Below are 23,601 nucleotides of genomic sequence, written 5' to 3'. Positions count from 1 at the left end.
CTGTTTATACATCACACCACAACATATTACAATCTAGCAATCTTGCACCCAAAAGACTTAGCAACGGTTCATAGTAAGATGCAGTGCCTTTAAACGGAAAAAGAGTGGATGTCACAAACCTTCCTGCAAGCTCAATGACACCAAGAGTGACATTCTTCTGTTCAGCAACTCCACCTCGGTCAGTCAGATCGGAAAGAATTTGGGAAGTTTGGCCACTCTTGAAAAACCCCACGTCAAAAACCTTGGGGTCATATTCAACCCAGACCTCAAGTTTGACAAGCAAGTCAAATCTGTAGTGAAATCCTGTTATTTTCCAACTGCGCACAATAGCCAAGTGTGACAAATCAAATCAAATCAACTTTATTTATAAAGCACATTTAAAATTTACCACAGGGGTAGCCAAAGTGCTGTACAATGGGCAGGTTAAAAGATAAAACGAGTACCGAGCAAACACAACACAACACAAACAGAACACGATAAAAAATAAATAAATAAAATAGAATAAATAAAAACATAAATACAGGTTCACAGCAGGTGTATTATGGGGCGCCATTGCAGGATGGATATCACTCAGTGTTAAAAGCCATGGAATAAAAGTATGTTTTTAAGAGAGATTTAAGAACAGGAAGAGAGGAGGCTTGTCTAACACTCAGAGGTAGGTCGTTCCAGAGCTTGGGAGCAGCAACGGCGAAAGCTCTGTCACCTCTAAGCTTCAGCCTTGTGTCAGGGACCGTCAACAGCAGCTGATCGGCTGATCTTAAGGATCGGGTGGGGCAGTAAGGCTGAAGGAGGTCGGAGAGATAGGTTGGCGCGAGGTTGTTTAGACATTTAAAAACAAATAAAAGGAGTTTAAAATTGATTCGATAACGCACAGGGAGCCGGTGAAGGGACGCTAAAATAGGGGTGATGTGCTCACGTCTGCGGGTCTGTGTTAGCAGACGAGCAGCAGAGTTCTGCACGCATTTGTGACAGTTTCGTGCTATCGTCTTGCGGGTTCCAAGGACCACCAAGGAATGACATATTGCGGGCAGGTTTAGACTTCTTTATTTTGCAATAACAAAAAGTCTCTTCGGGTTGCCTTTCAGCCTTGCCATTCGTCTTCTGCTCGCTCCCCTGCTCCAGCTCTTCAGCTGCTCGCGTCGTCGTCTTCCTTGCGCTCTCTTTCGCTCTCGCTCTGCATCCGACTCTCTCTGGCTCCTTCTCTTATCTCAGTCTCTCCCCCTCACGTCCGCGGCTGCCGCCCTCTTATACAGTTCACGAGGGTTATTAAATTGTGCCCAGCTGAGCGCTCCACGCACCTGGTGATAATTGCGGCGTCGGTCTCGGTGCGGGCTTAGGTGTGCCCTGCCTCTCTGTCGGACTGCCGGCCCTGCCTCTCCACACCAAGATCAAGTCTTTCCTCTACCCCAGTGACCTACGGAGGGTCGTGTTGATGCTCATCTTCTCCAGACTGGACTATTGCAATACCCTCTATGCTGGGGTCATCGACAAGACCATCCATAGCATGAAGCTGGTACAAAATGCAGCTGCCAGGCTGGTGACAGGCACAAAACTGACAGAACACATTTCTCCCATCCTCTCCTCTCTTCACTGGCTCCCAGCAAAGCGCAGAGTGAAATTTAAGATCCTCATTTATGTCTTCAAAGCGCTCAAAGGTCTCGCCCCAGCTTACATCAAAGATCTCCTGGACCAACCCACCAGCTCCAGGCTTGGTCGTTGCCTTAGATCTGACAACCAGATGACCCTGAAGGTCTCACGGTCAAACCTAGTGACAAAGGGAGACCGTGCTTTCTCAGTGAAGGCACCTAGGCCATACTTGCCAACCCTCCCGGATTTTCCAAGAGACTCCCGAAATTCAGCGCCTCTCCCGAAAACCTCCCGGGACAAATTTTCTCCCGAAAATCTCCCGAAATTCAGGCGGACTCAGGTCAGCATACCTGCCCAATCACGTTATAACTGTAGAATGATGGAGGGCGAGTTCTTGGTTTCTTATGTGGGTTTATTGTTAGACAGTTTCATTAACGTCCTCCCAGCGCGGCAACAACACACAACAACAGCAGTCACGTTTTTGTATACCGTAAAGCAGTTCGTCTGCCGTAAACAGCAATGTTGTGACACTCTTAAAGAGGACAATACTGCCATCTAGTGCATTTGATGAAAGCACTTTTGTGCGTGCCACACAGCAATGCATCATCAGAGAGGGTGTTCAGCATGGTTCGAAAAATAGTGACAGAGAATAGAACAAGGATGGACCATTCAACCCTTAACTCAACAATGAGTAGATGAGTGTTATGTGTGTGTATATGTGTAAATAAATGAACACTGAAATTCAAGTATTTATTGTATGTATATATATATATATATATATATATATATATATTAGAGATGCGCAGTTTGCGGGCACAACCGCGGAGTCCGCGGATTATCCGCGGAGTCCGCGGATTATCCGCGGATCGGGCGGATGAAATTAAAAAAAATTAGATTTTATCCGCGGGTCGGGTCGGGCGGTTGAAATAAAAAAAAAAAAGATTTTAAATAGATTCAGGCGGGTGGCAGTTAAACCAATTGGGAAATTTATATACATAGTTAAATGTTGTTACCCACATACGAAAAACGAGCAGGCACCTGCAGCATATGCCACAACAGAAGAAGAAAAAAAGAAGAGATGGACACTTTTACGGAGCGGAGAAGGGACGCCTCACCGGGGTCCGGGACCGAGGCCCCTTCCCCCGAGAGGGCCCCACCGGGAGCCGTAGCTGAGGCGATCCGCGAGAAGGGCCCGACGCACGTCCAGGGTCACCACCGCGCCCACCGCACGACACCCCGCCTCGTCCGCCTTCGCCGCGGCCGGCGTCAGGTAAGCAGGTAAGCAGCTTACCTGCCCGCCACCCCCGTGGCCGGGGGCTCGTAACAGGGGTCACTCCGCGCGCTCCGCCCGCGCAGCTTACCTGCCCGCCACCCCTGTTGCCGGGGGCGCGTAACAGGGGTCACTCCGCGCGCAGTGCGCTCACGAAAGGGGTGGGGCTCACCCTGGTTGATATAGACAGCAGGACGGTGGCCATGGAAGTCGGAACCCGCTAAGGAGTGTGTAACAACCCACCTGCCGAATCAACTAGCCCTGAAAATGGATGGCGCTGGAGCGTCGGGCCCATACCCGGCCGTCGCCGGTAGCGAGACGCGCTTGGAGGTGCGCTCAGCGCGGCTCCCATATGATTGCGCACTGGTGTGCGTCTGGGCCGTGACAGCGTGGCACGCGAATGTCTGTGCTGCATTGGATCAGTCTCCTTTCTTTAACAGGCAAAAGCTTTATAACCTCACTAATGCCTTGCATCGTCTATATTAGATATATAACAACGGGCGGGTGCGGGCGGATGCGGTTCTGATTAAATGTTAGATCGGGTGGATGGCGGATGGTTGACGACTTTCTGATGCGGTTGCGGATGAAATAATTGCCTATCCGCGCATCTCTAATATATATATATGTATATGAAACACTTGACTTGGTGAATTATAGCTGTAAATATACTCCTCCCCTTTTAGCCACGCCCCCAACCACGCCCCCGTCCCATCCCGACCACGCCCACCCTCACCCCCTCCCCCCACCTCCGGAAATCGGAGGTCTCAAGGTTGGCAAGTATGACCTAGGCTATGGAATAAGCTCCCTCTGAATGTCAAGTCCGCCACCACTCTGGACTCTTTTAGAGCACAGCTTAAAACTCACCTCTTTACCGCAGATGACCTTTGATTGGTGTGTTCATTGTGTGTCTTAAATGTTTATTTTAGATTCCTTTGTGTGTCTCGGTCTCTGTTTCTGTTTTGTTGTTTCTCTACTCGGGCTGGTTGGGGCACGCATCCATCCATCCATCCATCTTCTTCCACTTATCCGAGGTCGGGTCGCGGGGGCAGCAGCCTAAGCAGGGAAGCCCAGACTTCCCTCTCCCCAGCCACTTCGTCCAGCTCCTCCCGGGGGATCCCGAGGCGTTCCCAGGCCAGCCGGGAGACATAGTCTTCCCAACGTGTCCTGGGTCTTCCCCGTGGCCTCCTACCGGTCGGATGTGCCCGAAACACCTCCCGAGGGAGGCGTTCGGGTGGCATTCTGACCAGATGCCCGAACCACCTCATCTGGCTCCTCTCGATATGGAGGAGCAGCGGCTTTACTTTGAGCTCCCCCCGGATGACAGAGCTTCTCACCCTATCTCTAAGGGAGAGCCCCGCCACCCGGCGGAGGAAACTCATTTCGGCCGCTTGTACCCGTGATCTTGTCCTTTCGGTCATGACCCAAAGCTCATGACCATAGGTGAGGATGGGAACGTAGATCGACCGGTAAATCGAGAGCTTTGCCTTCCGGCTCAGCTCCTTCTTCACCACAACGGATCGATACAGCGTCCGCATTACTGAAGACGCCGCACCGATCCGCCTGTCGATCTCACGATCCACTCTTCCCTCACTCGTGAACAAGACTCCGAGGTACTTGAACTCCTCCACTTGGGGCAAGATCTCCTCCCCAACCCGGAGATGGCACTCCACCCTTTTCCGGGCGAGAACCATGGACTCGGATTTGGAGGTGCTGATTCCCATCCCAGTCGCTTCACACTCGGCTGCGAACCGATTCAGCGAGAGCTGAAGATCTTGGCCAGATGAAGCCATCAGGACCACATCATCTGCAAAAAGCAGAGACCTAATCCTGCAGCCACCAAACCAGATACCCTCAACGCCTTGACTGCGCCTAGAAATTCTGTCCATAAAGGTTATGAACAGAATGGGTGACAAAGGGCAGCCCTGGCGGAGTCCAACCCTCACTGGAAACGTGTCCGACTTACCGCCGGCAATGCGGACCAAGCTCTGACACCGATTATACAGGGAGCGAACTGCCACAATAAGACAGTCCGTTACCCCATACTCTCTGAGCACTCCCCACAGGACTTCCCGGGGTACACGGTCGAATGCCTTCTCCAAGTCCACAAAGCACATGTAGACTGGTTGGGCAAACTCCCATGCACCCTCAAGGACCCTGCCGAGAGTATAGAGCTGATCCACAGTTCCACGACCAGGACGAAAACCCCACTGGTTGGGGGACGCATAACAAATGAAAATAACATAACATAACATAACATAAACAAAGTGTGACATGAACATGTCTCTGACAGTGTCAATGTAAAATGAGAGTTATTTTTAAAGCCAGAATCTTTTTATTGGATCTCATTAGAGTGTGCAGATGTACCAAGTGTTGTTGTGCAGATATCTGCATAAGTATGTGTCTCACTCCCCCTACAGGCTGGTCTGTGGAGTCACTACAAGGGTGGGGAGCTTTCATGAAGTTGGCTTTTCCCAGTACACTGATGATATGTTTCGAATGGTGGATTTATGAATTTGGTGGATTTTTTGCAGGTAAAAGCACAAATATGTTACATGCCGACTGGTGCCTGTAATTGAAATGTTGATCTAGTGATTGCTTTGTGTCCAGGGATGCTGGGTAAAAAAGAGCTGGCAGCCCAGCATGTGTTGATATCAGTGGCAAACATGGTCTACATGGTATTGCAATGGTTCTTGGATTCTGGCAACATTGTCATGTTTGGATTAGTGTGACTTCCATTTGTCCAAAACAACAGATCCCGTTTGGCATCCAGGCCGCAGCCTGCGCTCGAGTGGGCAACGCTCTGGGTGCAGGAGACACGGCAGGGGCGCTTCTCACCTGTAAGGTGTCGCTCTCGCTTACAGGTCAGTCTATCATTGCTAGTAGCTCGAGTTCAAATGTGCATGTACATTTAGCATCTTGTGATGTTTCTCTTTTGAAGCTGCCTTTGCTGTTGTTGAAGGCATAGCGCTCATCTCTGCCAAATCCTTGATTGGCTTCATCTTCACTTCTGACCCGTGAGTCTCTTTAACTGCCCTGGCAGGGGATTAAAAAGGCTGATTTGAGAAAACTGTTTTAGAAAAGACAATCAGAAGAACTAAAACGTAAAGGTGTGAAGTGCAGTGGAACTTTCAAGCCTAAACTTAGCATTCTTAAAGGGGAACTCCACTTTTTGGAGAATTTTGCCCACAGTGGTGGCTGCTGGTCTGAAACTTGAAAAATGTTCTGGCAGTGGTGTATATTTCATGATCGCTTATTGGCCCATTTTCCTTTCAATCAAAAAGAGTTTCCGCTTTAGACAGATCATCCAATCATCATGCAGTAGCCCATGAGACAGCTAAAGCTCACTTTTAGAGATGCTCAGCGTCGTCCATGGGCAGGACAAAGCTGGCTGTCTCGTTTAGCTGTGGTGGAACGACCCACGCTATGCTCCCCAATTAAAGTCAATGGATGCTCAGCTTTAACACTCTTTAATTCACTGTGACACTACCACAGGGGTGCTCACACTTTTTCTGCAGGCGAGCTACTTTTCAATTGATCAAGTCGTGGGGATCTACCTCATTCATATATATCATTTATATTTACTTATTTATGAAATATATGTTTTTGTTAACAAGTTAAAGGTGTTTAATGATAATACAAGCATGTTTAACACATATAGTTAATATTGTTAATAAGTTAAAGGTGTTTAATGAAAATACAAGTATGTTTAATACATATAGTTAATATTGTTAACAAGTTAAAGGTGTTTAATGATAATACAAGCATGTTTAACACATATAGTTAATATTGTTAATAAGTTAAAGGTGTTTAAAGATAATACAAGCATGTTTAACACTTATAGTTAATATTGGTAATAAGTTAAAGGTGTTTAAAGATAATACAAGCATGTTTAACACTTATAGTTAATATTGGTAATAAGTTAAGGGTGTTTAAAGATAATACAAGCATGTTTAACACATATAGTTAATATTGTTAACAACTTAAAGGTGGTTAAAGATAAAACAAGCATGTATAACACATATAGCTAATGTTAACAACTTAAAGGTGGTTAAAGATAATACAAGCATGTTTAACACATATAGTTAATATTGTTAACAAGTTAAAGGTGTTTAATGATAATACAAGCATGTTTAACACATATAGTTAATATTGTTAACAACTTAAAGGTGGTTAAAGATAAAACAAGCATGTTTAACACATATAGCTAATGTTAACAACTTAAAGGTGGTTAAAGATAATACAAGCATGTTTAACACATATAGTTAATATTGTTAAGAAGTTAAAGGTGTTTAAAGATAATACAAGCATATCTAACACATGTAGTTAATATTGTTAATAAGTTAAAGGTGTTTAAAGATAATACAAGCATGTTTAACACTTATAGTTAATATTGGTAATAAGTTAAAGGTGTTTAAAGATAATACAAGCATGTTTAACACTTATAGTTAATATTGGTAATAAGTTAAGGGTGTTTAAAGATAATACAAGCATGTTTAACACACATAGTTAATATTGTTAACAAGTTAAAGGTGTTTAAAGATAATACAAGCATGTTTAACACATATAGTTAATATTGTTAGCAACTTAAAGGTGGTTAAAGATAAAACAAGCATGTTTAACACATATAGCTAATGTTAACAACTTAAAGGTGTTTAAAGATAATACAAGCATGTTTAACACATATAGTTAATATTGTTAACAAGTTAAAGGTGTTTAAAGATAATACAAGCATGTTTAACACATATAGTTAATATTGTTAACAAGTTAAAGGTGTTTAAAGATAATACAAGCATGTTTAACACATATAGTTAATATTGTTAACAAGTTAAAGGATTTAAAGATAATACAAGCATGTTTAACACATATAGATTCCTTTCTTTCATGAAGACAAGAATATAAGTTGGTGTATTACCTGATTCTGATGACTTGCATTGGTTGGAATCAGACAGTAGTGATGATAACGTCCGCATTTTCGAATGGAGGAGAAAAAAGTCCTCCTTTCTGTCTAATACCACATGAAAGTGGTTGGTTTTTGGCATCTTATTTGTCCAGCCTCTGTATACACTTTACAAGAAATACATTGTTAGCAAACTCCGTCGCTTGCTAGCTTGTGCACGCCAGCTTTCTGAGACTCTTATTTTGGTAGCGCAGGCAGGATGAAGAAGCGCTTTTATTGTGCAACTGTGCAGTCGGTCTTTGGAGTTTTGACGACAGGTACGGCGCCAGAGTCTGTTGAAATAAAGTGTTTCTCGCCTTCCTGTCGGTAATTTTAATGAGCTGGCAGCAGCCAGCGTCATCTCAGAAGACCCTCGGGTGCCGTGAATGTCAATCAAGTGACGAAAGTGACGTCATAGTGAAGATTTATGATCGCTCATTTTTAGGACTATTTTTTTAATGCCTGGCTGGTGATCGACTGACACACCCTCCATGATCGACCGGTAGCTCGCGATCGATGTAATGAGCACCCCTGCACTACCACAATGAATGAGAAGAGAGTTGCTTCAGCTGCCGTGAAAGTGGCTGAATTTAAACAAATTTTGAATGCATTCTAGTGCATATTTAGTCAATAAAATTTAAATACAAAAGGACATACTCAACCACTTACTTTTTTTTACACATTCTAGGGGAAGCCGAGCTTCCCTTGCAATCGCCACAGATCCACAATCTTACTGTGAGACAAGAGCACATCTTTCCCTTTTCCATCCATCCATCCATCTTCTTCCGCTTATCCGAGGTCGGGTCGCGGGGGCAGCAGCCTAAGCAGGGAAGCCCAGACTTCCCTCTCCCCAGCCACTTCGTCCAGCTCCTCCCGGGGGATCCCGAGGCGTTCCCAGGCTTCCCAACGTGTCCTGGGTCTTCCCCGTGGCCTCCTACCGGTCGGACGTGCCCTAAACACCTCCCGAGGGAGGCGATCGGGTGGCATCCTGACCAGATGCCCGAACCACCTAATCTGGCTCCTCTCGATGTGGAGGAGCAGCGGCTTTACTTTGAGCTCCCCCCAGATGGCAGAGCTTCTCACCCTATCTCTAAGGGAGAGCCCCGCCACCCGGCGGAGGAAACTCATTTCAGCCGCTTGTACCCGTGATCTTGTCCTTTCGGTCATAACCCAAAGCTCATGACCATAGCTGAGGATGGGAACGTAGATCGAACGGTAAATTGAGAGCTTTGCCTTCCGGCTCAGCTCCGTCTTCACCACAACAGATCGATACAGCGTCCGTATTACTGAAGATGCCGCACCGATCCGCCTGTCGATCTCACCATCCACTCTTCCCTCACTCGTGAACAAGACTCCGAGGTACTTGAACTCCACTTGGGGCAAGATCTCCTCCCCAACCCGGAGATGGCACTCCACCCTTTTCCGGGAGAGAACCATGGACTCGGACTTGGAGGTGCTGATTTCCATCCCAGTCGCTTCACACTCGGCTGCGAACCGATCCAGTGAGAGCTGAAGATCTTGGCCGGAGGAAGCCATCAGGACCACATCATCTGCAAATAGCAGAGACCTAATCCTGCAGCCACCAAACCAGATACCCTCAACGCCCTGACTGCGCCTAGAAATTCTGTCCATAAAGGTTATGAACAGATTCGGTGACAAAGGGCAGCCTTGGCGGAGTCCAACCCTCACTGGAAACGTGTCCGACTTACTGCCGGCAATGCGGACCAAGCTCTGACACTGATTATACAGGGAGCGAACTGCCACAATAAGACAGTCCGCTACCCCATACTCTCTGAGCACTCCCCACAGGACTTCCCGGGGTACACGGTCGAATGCCTTCTCCAAGTCCACAAAGCACATGTAGACTGGTTGGGCAAACTCCCATGCACCCTCAAGGACCCTGCCGAGAGTATAGAGCTGGTCCACAGTTCCACGACCAGGACGAAAACCACACTGTTCCTCCTGAATCCGAGGTTCGACTATCCGGCGTAGCCTCCTCTCCAGTACACCTGAATAGACCTTACCGGGAAGGCTGAGGAGTGTGATCCCACGATAGTTAGAACACACCCTCCGGTTCCCCTTCTTAAAGAGAGGAACCACCACCCCAGTCTGCCAATCCAGAACGTAGATTGACCGGTAAATTGAGAGCTTTGCCTTCCGGCTCAGCTCCTTCTTCACCACAACGGATCGATACAGCGTCCGCATTACTGAAGACGCCGCACCGATCCGCCTGTCGATCTCACGATCCACTCTTCCCTCACTCGTGAACAAGACTCCGAGGTACTTGAACTCCTCCGCTTGGGGCAAGATCTCCTCCCCAACCCGGAGATGGCACTCCACCCTTTTCCGGGCGAGAACCATGGACTCGGACTTGGAGGTGCTGATTCTCATCCCAGTCGCTTCACACTCGGCTGCGAACCGATCCAGCGAGAGCTGAAGATCCTGGCCAGATGAAGCCATCAGGACCACATCATCTGCAAAAAGCAGAGACCTAATCCTGCAGCCACCAAACCAGATCCCCTCAACGCCTTGACTGCGCCTAGAAATTCTGTCCATAAAAGTTATGAACAGAATCTTTCCCTTTTCTATGCCCTTTAATAGTGGAAAAACGTCTAATAAGAAGTGACTAACAATTGAGTTGAAGGGGCTACGATCTATTCCACTCATAAAGCTCTGTCACCTATTGAGGCTGTGAGCCTCTTAAGACCTCACCGTTGGGTTCATGCACTTATGTTTCTTCTAAAATAAACGATGTCGATGCTAATCATCTGGTTTGTTATGAATAAATAAAAAAGCGAATCGTGAAGCAGAATTGAAAATGGAATCAGAATCGTAAACATCTTCTCAATTCCCATCCCTAGTCGTAAACCGAGGACCATCTCTTATGAATAGCAAGGATTTTAAAGTGCGTGCTTGTTTTTATTTTCTGCACTCTGATCATGTCTAATACTTCAAAATCAATCAATCAATCAATGTTTACTTACATTGCCCTAAATCACGAGTGTCTCAAAGGGCTGCACAAGCCACAACAAAAGCAAACAAAAGCAAATACTACGAATCTTGAGTCCTCGATCTGCTATTGTCGTTGTGCCTTTTTCGGAAAACACTTCTTGTTTCTGATTGGCTACAATGGTCTTGTAATTATCAGAGGTGTGGACTCGAGTCACATGACTTGGACTCGAGTCAGACTCGAGTCATGAATTTGATGACTTTAGACTCGACTTGCCAAAATGTAAAAAGACTTGCAACTCGACTTCGACTTTAACATCAATGACTTGTGACTTCACTTGGACTTGAGCCTTTTGAATTGACATGACTTGACATGACTTGCTACTTTCCCCAAAACCCAAAGATGAAAAAGTTATTCGGGAGCGCTCCGTATTTTTCATTGTGTACTTGTCTATCAGCGTTGCGTGTGTCAGCTGGTGTGCTCTCAGTACAACAGCCAATCAAATTAGATCTACTTTGTTTTCATCACACAGCATTCATCCAATCAAATTGCAGGACAACCAACGAAGAAGACATGTCCAAACCACACGCCAGTGAACAAAAAATGATACCTAAAATAATTTTGTTTGGGTATAAAAATTACGAGGTGGTCAACACAAAACGGTTTGCAGTATGCAACACATGCGGTTCCAAAATGACTGATGGAGAGGCAACAACTTCCAACTTCGTCCGGCATTTGAAGTTGCACAAAGAACGGTAAGTTTTGAATGTAAGATAACGTTTATTGGCTAAGTAACGTGACTTTTATTTAATGTGTAGTTAAATCAGTGAGGCTGTAAACTCACTGCTAACGTTATAACGTTATTGCAAACACGGGAATCTGTTGCAGTTCACTACCTTATTCATACTTTTTGTTCAGTGATTTTTTTCAAGCAGGGTTACGTTAGTCAATATATCACACGTAACGTTAGACGGCGGTCAGCAGCACCGCGTATTTTAGCCACCTAAAAAAAGACAAAAATAGTCAAATAAAGGTCAGTTAAAATGTATACTATATTATGAATATGTATACCGTTTTAGCTAGCTTTCTGACATACTGTTGGTTGTTTACCTCAGTGGTCCCCAACCACCGGGCCGCGGCCCGGTACTGGTCCATGGATCGATTGGTATCGGGCCGCACAAGAAATAATTTTTTTCTTTTTTCTTTTTTTAATTAAATCAACATAAAAAACACAAGATACACTTACAAGTAGTGCACCAACCCAAAACAACTCTCTCCCCCCTTTTGTTCTGGGCATTGAACATGAAGACTCTTCCTTCACTGTTCCGAGTGGCCATGAGAGTCTTGGCAGTGCCTGCCTCCAGTGCTCCAGTGGAGCGAGTTTTCAGCCATGGTGGCATCATACTACGCCCCCATCGTGCACAAATGACTGACAGACTCTTGGCTAATTTGGTCTTTTGCAAATGCAATGCAGCATAGGGCCCTGACATATAAAAAGTACAACTTTTTTGTTATGTTCACGTATATGTCATGTTTTTTCAATGTTAACACTTTTGTACAAATAAGTACATTTGCACTTTATTTTTCAATGTGTTTGTTCTGTAAAGGAATGAGTTAATGTTTAAAATGACTGGTTAATAGTGCTATTATGAAGTGCAATGTCAGCACAATTTTCTTTCCTGCAATTTAAAATGCACTTGTTTTAATAAATAAATACAGCGTTTGAAAAGCATACACAATCTGTGTTAATATATTAGTCTGTGGTTAAAAGGACTTGAAAGGACTCGAAACTCAAAATGCAGGACTTAGGACTTGACTTGAGACTTTCCAGTCTTGACTTTGGACTTGACTCGGGGCTTGCCTGTCTTGACTCGGACTTGAGGGCAAAGACTTGAGACTTACTTGTGACTTGCAAAACAATGACTTGGTCCCACCTCTGGTAATTATTATAATTACTTTGTAGATATGTTGTGTGTATGCAGAACAAAACATCATGCTGTTCAGTGTAAAAAGTAATAAAACTGTATTTAACATCATTACAGAGAGATCACCAGTCGAGTCTCTTACGTGATGAATATTTACTGCTTCCATCAGTTCTTTGATGGTATTGTGGTGAGTATTGAAAGTGATCAACCACTGAATTTAAGATAATGCACCAATTATTAATTTACATTTCTTTGTTTTTCTTCCTCCAGGCTGTGTGCATTGGCATCTTTATGGGCACTGGGAAGCAGATGATAGCAGCTGTGTCTAATTTTATTGGTTTCTACGGCATCGGTTTAACACTCTGTCTTACGTTGATGTTTGTTGCCAAAATGAACATTTTAGGTATCTACCAGACGACATGTTTATCCTTTGCAAAAAGCCACAAGATGTAACAGTGAAATGTGTGTTTGTCTTTGACAGGTTTCTGGTTAGGACTCTTTATTTGCGTCATCTTACAATCGACCTTTTACATTTTTGTCATATTTCGACTGAACTGGAAGAAAATCACAGATGAGGTACAGTTTGATGCTAGCTTATCCAAGTTCACGCAGGGCTGCCGTAGTTGAAAGGAAATGAGTTGCAGAGAATTTTAATAAGGAGGCCTTAACAATTATTATGTGTCCATGCTTGTTTGCAGGCATTGAAACGAGCCCGGGCAAAGACAAACGTGGAATTACTAAATACATCTAACCAGAGTGCCGACCAGCCAGAAGACCAAGACAATGTAGGTGGAGTTTGATTTCGTTTTTTTTACTGCATGGTACCTAGCCAGCTCTTATTGCTCTACTCACTTTTCTGTTAGCAAAACCATGAAATTACTTCTGGAAATTCATTGGTCAAGCAAATTCATCATCGGGGCATCCATCCATCCATCCATCTTCTTCCGCTTATCGGGTTGGGTTGCGGGGGCAGCAGCCTAAGCAGGGAAGCCCAGACTTCCCTCTCCCCAGCCACTTCGTCCAGCTCTTCCTGTGGGACCCCGAGGCGTTCCCAGGCCAGCCGGGAGACATAGTCTTCCCAACGTGTCCTGGGTCTTCCCCGCGGCCTCCTACTGGTCGGACGTGCCCTAAACACCTCCCTAGGGAGGCGTTCGGGTGGTATCCTGACCAGATGCCTGAACCACCTCATCTGGCTCCTCTCCATGTGGAGGAGCAGCGGCTTTACTTTGAGCTCCCCCCGGATGGCAGAGCTTCTCACCCTATCTCTAAGGGAGAGCCCCGCCACCCAGCGGAGGAAACTCATTTCGACCGCTTGTACCCGTGATCTTGTCCTTTCGGTCATAACCCAAAGCTCATGACCATAGGTGAGGATGGGAACGTAGATCGACCGGTAAATTGAGAGCTTTGCCTTCCGGCTCAGCTCCTTCTTCACCACAACGGATCGATACAGCGTCCGCATTACTGAAGACGCCGCACCGATCCGCCTGTCGATCTCACCATCCACTCTTCCCTCACTCGTGAACAAGACTCCGAGGTACTTGAACTCCTCCACTTGGGGCAAGATCTCCTCCCCAACCCGGAGATGGCACTCCACCCTTTTCCGGGCGAGAACACATCATCGGGGCATCATTTGTAAAATTGTGGCTTATCCCTGGATGTTTCAGTGTTATACTCCAACGTCTCCACGTTGATCAAGCCATCTGTTCTCTTACTGTCCTGGGTCTTATCTTGGATACAACTTTCTTCCGGTGGTCTGTCACAAAGTAAATACAGCCTGTCTCTTTTTAACTAATAGATGTACAGTAATAAGGGTGGGAAGAGGGGGGAGTTCTCTTCAACTACAAAGGAAGTGTGGAAGTCGAGATAATGAGTTCTGAGCCGGTGAGTTTAATATCAGACTTCTTTCCACAACAACAACAAAATGTTTTCCCAGAAGTGTAACCCAGGTGTACAGCAATGACAAGCACATGTGACAGACAGTCCGCTACTCCATTGTGCTTTCCAGCCACATGCCTAATTTTCGTACTGAATTCGGAGATGGACCCAAGCTGGCGTTGCTGGCGGGCAGACAAGGGTTCTGACGTTTTAGCCATGTAAAAAGTCAGAGGTTTGTGGTCCACAAAAGCAGTGAAATCGCGACCCTCCAACAGGAACCTGAAATGGCGGGTCGCCAGGAACAAGACCAGGCTTTGCCTTGGTCCCAAAACGGCGGTAGTAAAAGCATAACTCTGCCTCCCTGCGGCAACGGTCTGACACTGCAGTCACAGCACTAGCATTGAGCTCCTCAGGTGCATTCCAGGTCTTGCAGGCAGCAGGGCTTGAACGCTGAACTGGCGAGCAGATATAAGAATCCTGTCCGCCTCCTCAGCCAAACCTAGGTAATCTTTTGTGGTGACTAACGACGAGTTGGTGAGTGCCGTGCATACTGGGGGCGGTAGCTGACTGAGAAACAGCTGCACAAACAGAAACGATGCATCCCCAGAACCGAGCAATGCAAGCATATTCCTCATTAGCTCGGTAGGCTTGTTGTCTCCCAGGCCATTGAGAGACAAGAGGCGGTCAGTTCGCTCGGCGTCGGACAGCCGCAGCAATGAATTCTTTAACGCATCGTACTTGTCTGTCGCCAGAGGATCCCTCAGCACACCCATAACTCTCCGCATCGTTTGAGCGTCCACAGCAGCGACCACATAGTAGTACCGTGTCTCATCTGTTGTAATCCCCCGAAGTCGAAACTGGGCTTCCACATGCTGGAGCCAGGGCTCAGCATCGTGCCAGGAGTTTCATTGTTGCAGCAAAAACGGCGGGAGCCGCTACTTGCTGTTGTAATGACGCATCGCCATCGGGCATGACGAGACCAGCAGCGTTAAACATGTTCGAATCATGTCGGGATCAGCAATGTGGGAGTCGAAATAATGAGGCGAGAGAGCATCAGTTCTGAGCCAGTGAGTTTAATATCAGACTTGTTTCCACAACAACAACAACAAAAAATTCCCGGTAGTGTGTCCCCTTATAACTGGTCACATCCAACCTATCCACCAATCCCCAATCTGGCGATGAGAACAATTAGTGCCCCGCTATTTTACAATGAAAGAGCTTAGCCGAGCTGGTATTCTGTAGTGCAGGGGTGCTCACACTTTTTCTGCGGGCGAGCTACTTTTCAATTGATCAAGTCGTGGGGATCTACCTCATTCATATATATCATTTATATTTACTTATTTATGAAATATATGTTTTTGTTAACAAGTTAAAGGTGTTTAATGATAATGCAAGCATGTTTAACACATATAGTTAATATTGTTTATAAGTTAAAGGTGTTTAAAGATAATACAAGTATGTTTAATACATATAGTTAATATTGTTAACAAGTTAAAGGTGTTTAAAGATAATGCAAGCATGTTTAACACATATAGTTAATATTGTTAACAAGTTAAAGGTGTTTAAAGATAATGCAAGCATGTTTAACACAAATAGTTAATATTGTTAACAACTTAAAGGTGGTTAAAGATAAAACAAGCATGTTTAACACATATAGTTAATATTGTTAACAACTTAAAGGTGGTTAAAGATAATACAAGCATGTTTAACACATATAGTTAATATTGTTAACAACTTAAAGGTGGTTAAAGATAATACAAGCATGTTTAACACATATAGTTAATATTGTTAACAACTTAAAGGTGGTTAAAGATATTACAAGCATGTTTAACACATATAGATTCCTTTCTTTCATGAAGACAAGAATATAAGTTGGTGTATTACCTGATTCTGATGACTTGCATTGATTGGAATCAGACAGTAGTGATGATAATGTCCGCATTTTCAAATGGAGGAGAAAAAAAAGTCCTCCTTTCTGTCCAATACCACATGAAAGTGGTTGGTTTTTGGCATCTTATTTGTCCAGCTTCCGTACTCCTTTGTATACACTTTACAAGAAATACATTGTCGGCAAACTCCGTAGCTTGCTAGCTTGTGCACGCCAGCTTTCTGAGACTCTTATTTTGGTAGCGCAGGCAGGATGAAGCAGAGCTTTTATTGTGCAACTGTGCAGTCGGTCTTTGGAGTTTTGACGAGAGGTACGGCGCCAGAGTCTGTTGAAATAAAGTGTTTCTCGCCTTCCAGTCGGTAATTTTAATGAGCTGGCAGCAGCCAGCGTCATCTCAGAAGACCCTCGGGTGCCGTGAATGTCAATCAAGTGACGAAAGTGACGTCATAGTGAAGATTTATGATCGCTCATTTTTAGGACTATTTTTTTAATGCCTGGCTGGTGATCGACTGACACACCCTCCGAGATCGACCGGTAGATCGCGATCGACGTAATGAGCACCCCTGCTGTAGTGGTTAAGTGATTTATATATATCTTTAAAAAAAATTGCCTATTCTACACTTTAGTTGTAACATTCACACTCACTGTTGTCAACATTTTTGCACAATTGCATAATCGAATAAGATCCAGTACAAGAATATTACTGGTATTACGTGTAGTTCCACTCCAGTTGTGGTCATGGGCTAACTGTCCAGCTCTTTTCTTTTGCTGAGGCTCCTGTGATGATCTGCCACTTCAGTTCTGTTTGTGCTTCCTTGTTTTGTGTTCATTTCCTACCAGTGCTCTTATTTTGAATTCCATTTTCTGCATGTCTCCGCTGAGCGCTGTTTTCCCCTCACCTGCGGCTGATTGGCAGCCGGGCCACACCTGGTGCCAATCAGCAGGCTTCTATTTATGCATGCCACGCGTGCTCCTCGGGGCTCGAGGATTGCTTATGTTAAAGAACCTTACATGTGCGGCTGCTTCATGCTCTGTGCATACTTGCCAACCCTCACGATTTTCCCGGGAGACTCCCGAATTTCAGCGCCCCTCCCGAAAATCTCCCGGGGCAACCATTCTCCCGAATTTCTCCCGATTTCCATCCGGACAACAATTTTGGGGGCGTGCCTTAAAGACACTGTCTATAGCATACTTGCCAACCCTCCCGAATTTTCCGGGAGACTCCCGAAATTCAGCGCCTCTCCCGAAAACCTCCCTGGACAAATATTCTCCCGAAAATCTCCCGATTTTCAGCCGGAGCTGGAGGCCACGCCCCCTCCAGCTCCATGTGGACCTGAGTGAGGACAGCCTTTTCTTTATGACAACAGGGGTGACAAGAACTAAATCATCCAGACTAGAGATACATTGTATTATTATGTTTATCTTACCTAAAAATAAATATATTTATTAATTTAAAAAAAAAAAAAAAATACATTTTTACTTTATTTTGCAAAAAACATCAAAATTAATTGTATTTTTATTTATTTTTTCTGACTCATTACATCCAGCCATAGAATTATACATTAAAATAAACATATTTGAAATCATAAATTTTAAATGATCATAATAATTCATTTAAAATGACCATATTTAATTATTAAAATAATTACTTGTTTATCAACAACTTTAGCATTTTATTCATTACATTTTGAAGCTCTCAGAAGCCAAGTTATGTTATTTTCCTTAATATTTATTTATGCAAGTTTGAAGTATCAATTATCTAAACACAGTTTTGTTTGCATACTTTCTGGATGTAGATATATATATATATATATATATATATATATATATATATATATATATATGTATGTATGTATATGTATGTATATATATATGTATGAAATACTTGACTTGGTGAATTCTAGCTGTCAATATACTCCTCCCCTCTTAACCACGCCCCCGCCCTCAACCATGCCCCCGTCCCACCCCCGACCACGCCCCCCACCCCCCACCTCCCGAAATCGGAGGTCTCAAGGTTGGCAAGTATGGTCTATAGCGTCCTCTACAACCTATCGTCACGTTCGCTTTACCTCCATTCAAACAGCGTGCCGACCCAGTCACATAATATATGCGGTCTTTGCACACACATGAGTGACTGCAAGGCATACTTGATCAACAACTATACACGTCACACTGAGGGTGGCCGTATAAACAACTTTAACGCTGTTACAAATATGCGCCACACTGTGAACAAACACATTTCGGGAGAACATCCGCACCGTAACACAACATTAACACAACAGAACAAATACCCAGAATCCCTTGCAGCACTAATTTCCGGGACGCTACAATATACAACCCCCGCTACCACCAAACACCCCCGCCCCCTCAATCTCCCGAATTCGGAGGTCTCAAGGTTGGCAAGTATGGCCCTGTGTTGTATATTTAAATCCTCTTACCTGATCTTCGTTCTCCTGGTTCCTGCATCTTGGGGTCACTACAACTGCAGCCATGCGAGTTCCTCACAGCTCCATTTGCTTAATTTGTTGGGTCACCGCCCCACTTGGACCCTGTGCACAAAAAAGTAAAAATAATCTGGCAACGCCAAGTGTGCACATTGGTAAACCTCACTCCCTAGCACCACTCTTCCCTCACTCGTGAACAAGACTCCGAGATACTTGAACTCCTCCACTTGGGGCAGGGTCTCCTCCCCAACCCGAAGATGGCATTCCACCCTTTTCCCTGCCCCAAGTGGAGGAGTTCAAGTACCTCGGAGTCTTGTTCACGAGTGAGGGAAGAGTGGATCGTGAGATCGACAGGCGGATCGGTGCGGCGTCTTCAGTAATGCGGACGCTGTATCGATCCGTTGTGGTGAAGAAGGAGCTGAGCCGGAAGGCAAAGCTCTCAATTTACCGGTCGATCTACGTTCCCATCCTCACCTATGGTCATGAGCTTTGGGTTATGACCGAAAGGACAAGATCACGGGTACAAGCGGCCGAAATGAGTTTCCTCCGCCGGGTGGCGGGGCTCTCCCTTAGAGATAGGGTGAGAAGCTCTGTCATTCGGGGGGAGCTCAAAGTAAAGCCGCTGCTCCTCCACATGGAGAGGAGCCAGATGAGGTGGTTCGGGCATCTGGTCAGGATGCCACCCGATCGCCTCCCTCGGGAGGTGTTTAGGGCACGTCCGACCGGTAGGAGGCCACGGGGAAGACCCAGGACACGTTGGGAAGACTATGTCTCCCGGCTGGCCTGGGAACGCCTCGGGATCCCCCGGGAGGAGCTGGACGAAGTGGCTGGGGAGAGGGAAGTCTGGGCTTCCCTGCTTAGGCTGCTGCCCCCGCGACCCGACCTCGGATAAGCGGAAGAAGATGGATGGATGGATGGACTCCCTAGCACCTGTAGAGTTTACTACGCTCCAGATGGAACAGAAGCAGTTGCTGGACTGACCTAACCAATCAACAAGAATCGAAAGATAATAAATGGACAAAAATAATATAATGTGTAATAATGAACATGTTTCTGCCAGCATTAAATGTATCTTTCCATTAAGATCGTACAGGTACCGTAGGGATGTGAAAGTGTCTGGTAATGGTACCTATTTCATTAATAACAACATTGTTCCACTTCCTCCAAAGTCAGTGGATGGCTACATGCAAGTGACGACCAAGAGCCCCGATGGGAACCCAAAGAGCCTATATGTCATTGAGAAGAGTGTGGACCATCTCTCCGTTTCCCAGCTGATAATCCGAAGAGGCATGGCCATATTTATTGTAGTGGGTCTCCTGGTTGTGGGAGTTTGTGTGCACTTCCTGCTGCCTTTGCCAGAGAGCCCGCTCTGGAAGGCCAACTTCACAATGGAGGTGCTCAATGCCACATACAGTCCTTTGCAAACCTCTGTTACTCTGCTTGACTCTTCCTGAGGAGAAGCGGATCTTAAATCAGTCAATTCTTTGATTCAAGGTTGCATTATTCATCAGACTATGAGTGCAGGAGTTGATCACACACAATTTATCGCTTTTTGTGCAGCTCTACACATCAACTGTGTCATTTAATGTGCAGCTAAAGTCAGCTAAAGTGTGTTTTTACCTGTTTAATGTTCTCCTTGAATTGTAATTTTCTTGTCAGTCCGGTCTTAGTATGAAGCAAAAAAGAAATAAATACTTGCTTTTAAGAGAACCTAAATGTATTTTCTCTTTTATATGATACATTTCTCTTGGAATATGTGCAACTGCATGTGTGCTTGTGTGTGTGCACATGTCCGTGCGGCTGGAAAGGCCATACTTGCCAACCTTGAGACCTCCGATTTCGGGAGGTGGGGGTGGGTGTAGGGGGGCGTGGTCGGGGGGCGTGGTTGGGGGCGTGGTTAAGATACATATTTATATAACAAATACTTGACTTTCAGTGAATTCTAGCTATATATATTTATTTTATTATATATATATATATATATATATATATATATATATATATATATATATATATATATATGTCTTAATAAGGTTATCCAAAAAAATAGTGCTCGATACCGTAGTAGAGCGCAATATATGTATGTGTGGGGAAAAAAATCACAAGACTATTTCATCTCTACAGGCCTGTTTCATGAGGGGGGGTACCCTCAATCGTCAGGAGATTTTAATGGGAGCATTCGCATACCATGGTTTATATAGGGCACAGAGTGGGTGGGTACAGGCTGGCCTAGGGGCGTGGTGATTGGCTCATGTGTTGCCTAGGAGGTGTTTCCGTCTATGGCGGCATGTTGTTACAATTTCGCTGCGCTTGTTGAGGGATGACAGGTCTGGACGGTAAATAATAAACAGTTTCTCTTTCAAGCATAGGTTGCATCTTTTATTACCACTATTGTAAGGTGTGCTGGATGCAAGAATTTGCCATGTTATTGAATATTCAACATTATTGTCTTTGAGGTCCCAAATGTGTTTGCTGAGTTCTGTGGTATTTCGCAGGTTTTTGTTCCTGAAAGAAGCCTTGTGATTGTTCCATCTGGTTTTGAATTCTCCCTCGGTTAATCCTACATATGTGTCGGATGTGTTAATGTCCTTGCGTATTACCTTAGATTGGTAGACAACTGATGTTTGTAAGCACCCCCCGTTGAGGGGGCAATCAGGTTTCTTTCGACAATTACATCCTTTGTTGGTTTTGGAGTCGCTCTGTCTGAGGGCCGACGGCTCATTTGCAATTGTTTTGTTGTGGTTTGAGATGATTTGTCGTATATTGTTCATGCAGCTGTAGCTCAATTTAATGTTGTTCTTGTTGAATACTTTTCTTAGGATGTTGTCTTTGGGAAAGTGTTTGTCAATCAGATTGAGGAATTTGTGTCCAATGTTCGTTGAGACGTTTTTGCTGTATGGGGGGTTGTACCAGATGATGTCGTTCCGTTTTCTGTTCTTTTTTGGCTGGTTTCCTGGCGTGGGTTCATAGGTGAGGGTGAAATTGTATCCGCTTTCATCAAGGGCTTTTTGGTACGGGGGGGTTGCTTGGTCAAATTCAGTTGGGTTGTGTTGTGTTGGGTTTCGTGAATGGTTGGTAGCTGTTATTTCTCAGGTTGAAAGTGACGTCAAGGAAGTTGACGGTTTGCTTGTTGGCTTCAATCGTGATCCGTAGGCCGTTCTCTTATATATATATATATTCTATATATATATATATATACACATATAAATAAATAAAAGAAATACTTGAATTTCAGTGATCATTTATTTACACATTACACACACATAACACTCATCTACTCATTGTTGAGTTAAGGGTTGAATTGTCCATCCTTGTTCTATTCTCTGTCACTATTTCAGAACACACACATTATACAAATATACATTATAAAATCAATAAGAAAACGGGAGCTCTAATTTGGGAGTCTGAATTAGGATCAGAAGTTCCTATATAAACATTGCGCACTCACGTCGCCTTTTTGTATTGATTACAGCAGCTGTGCACTGGATTCATTCACAAATACAAACTACAACTCACAAACACTTTAGAGTTAGGCTCCACCATCAGAATGTGTACTTAAACTTATAAAGATCACATGGATATTATTCAGTGAGTTCATTAAAGGGAATAAGCGGTAGAAAATGGATGGATGGATGGATGGATTCACCAAAACTAACCTGTTATACAGGAGGAAAAAGCACACAGGACGTTTCAATTGTTCACAGACTGGTCGCGCTCATCAGAATGACAAGACACTTCCGGTCTGCAGGTGATAGCATTCAATTGGGAAAAAACGCCCTACTGCCCCCTACTGACCAATGTGAATACTGATAAATGTGCAATGACAGCTCCAAAAACGAATTCAAACCACAAAATAAAATAAATAAATCAACACAAAAATGTGACACATTATGGGTGGGTCACATATGCATGTACAGTAGATGGCAGTATTGTCCTGTTTAAAAGTGTCACAACATTGCTGTTTACGGCAGACGAACTGCTTTACGGTAGACGAAAACTTGACTGCTGTTGTTGTGTGTTGTTACCGCGCTGGGAGGACGTTAATGAAACTGCCTAACAATAAACCCACATAAGAAACCAAGAACTCGCCCTCCATCATTCTACAGTTATAGTGTGATTGGGCAGGCATGCTGTTTATATTGTGGGAAAGCGGACAAGAAAACAGGCTGTCGACACGTCACTCAGGTTCCACATGGAGCTGGAGGGGGCGTGGCCTCCAGCTCCGCCTGAATTTCGGGAGATTTTCGGGAGAAAATTTGTCCCGGGAGGTTTTCGGGAGAGGCGCTGAATTTCGGGAGTCTCCCGGAAAATCCGGGAGGGTTGGCAAGTATGCTCTGATTTACTAATGGTTTCCGATGTTGTAAAAATGTGTTGAAAAAATATTACATTTCTGTCAACAAAGATTTGCTTCAGCCTGTGACAACATTTCCGCGGGGATTTTCTAGTTTTATTTACCCCTGTTTGACGTTATTCTAGACTTACGGTAATTCTGTTATTCAATTTAAGACTCCTCTCTGACTCGTATCGTAGAATATTTGGTGTGGACTATTGTAAAGGGGGACACTTCTGATAGTTTGCTTCAAGAGATGGCATCTGTTTTTCTGTTGTTATTGCACTGTTCTCCTTTTTTCTAGTCAACAATCGGGGTTGTTTCAGCTGCACTTGGCTGAGGTCCAAGGCAAGCAAATAGACTCCAGCTTCCTGGAAGTGACTTTGAAAAGAACAT

General features: G+C 44.7%; 2 protein-coding genes across 4 annotated transcripts in view; both read left to right on the top strand.

Moving 5' to 3' along the window:
* Positions 1–20,585, top strand: part of LOC133614865 (multidrug and toxin extrusion protein 1-like) — a 38,266-nt gene extending 17,681 nt beyond the window's left edge. The window contains exons 9-17 of one of the 2 annotated variants that reach the window (XM_072915028.1): positions 5,275–5,388; positions 5,465–5,532; positions 5,610–5,718; positions 5,817–5,871; positions 12,786–12,855; positions 12,939–13,071; positions 13,150–13,244; positions 13,367–13,453; positions 20,045–20,585. In XM_072915028.1, coding sequence (XP_072771129.1) covers positions 5,275–5,388; positions 5,465–5,532; positions 5,610–5,718; positions 5,817–5,871; positions 12,786–12,855; positions 12,939–13,071; positions 13,150–13,244; positions 13,367–13,453; positions 20,045–20,329 — 1,016 coding nt within the window. In that variant the 3' untranslated portion in view covers positions 20,330–20,585. Of the gene's footprint in view, positions 1–5,274; positions 5,389–5,464; positions 5,533–5,609; positions 5,719–5,795; positions 5,872–12,785; positions 12,856–12,938; positions 13,072–13,149; positions 13,245–13,366; positions 13,454–20,044 lie in introns of both variants that reach the window. The other variant, XM_061973215.1, reaches the window with a different exon arrangement.
* A 2,820-nt stretch (positions 20,586–23,405) lies between these two features.
* Positions 23,406–23,601, top strand: part of LOC133614293 (multidrug and toxin extrusion protein 1-like) — a 61,968-nt gene continuing 61,772 nt past the window's right edge. For both annotated transcript variants that reach the window (XM_061972145.1, XM_061972146.2), the window contains exon 1: positions 23,406–23,601. This exon is cut by the window's right edge and continues 179 nt beyond it. The gene's annotated coding sequence lies outside the window, so the exon portion shown is untranslated.

This window comes from Nerophis lumbriciformis, linkage group LG17, assembly GCF_033978685.3.
Source record: "Nerophis lumbriciformis linkage group LG17, RoL_Nlum_v2.1, whole genome shotgun sequence".
NCBI classification, from domain to species: domain Eukaryota; kingdom Metazoa; phylum Chordata; class Actinopteri; order Syngnathiformes; family Syngnathidae; genus Nerophis; species Nerophis lumbriciformis.
This window is presented reverse-complemented; position numbering and strand designations above follow the sequence as displayed.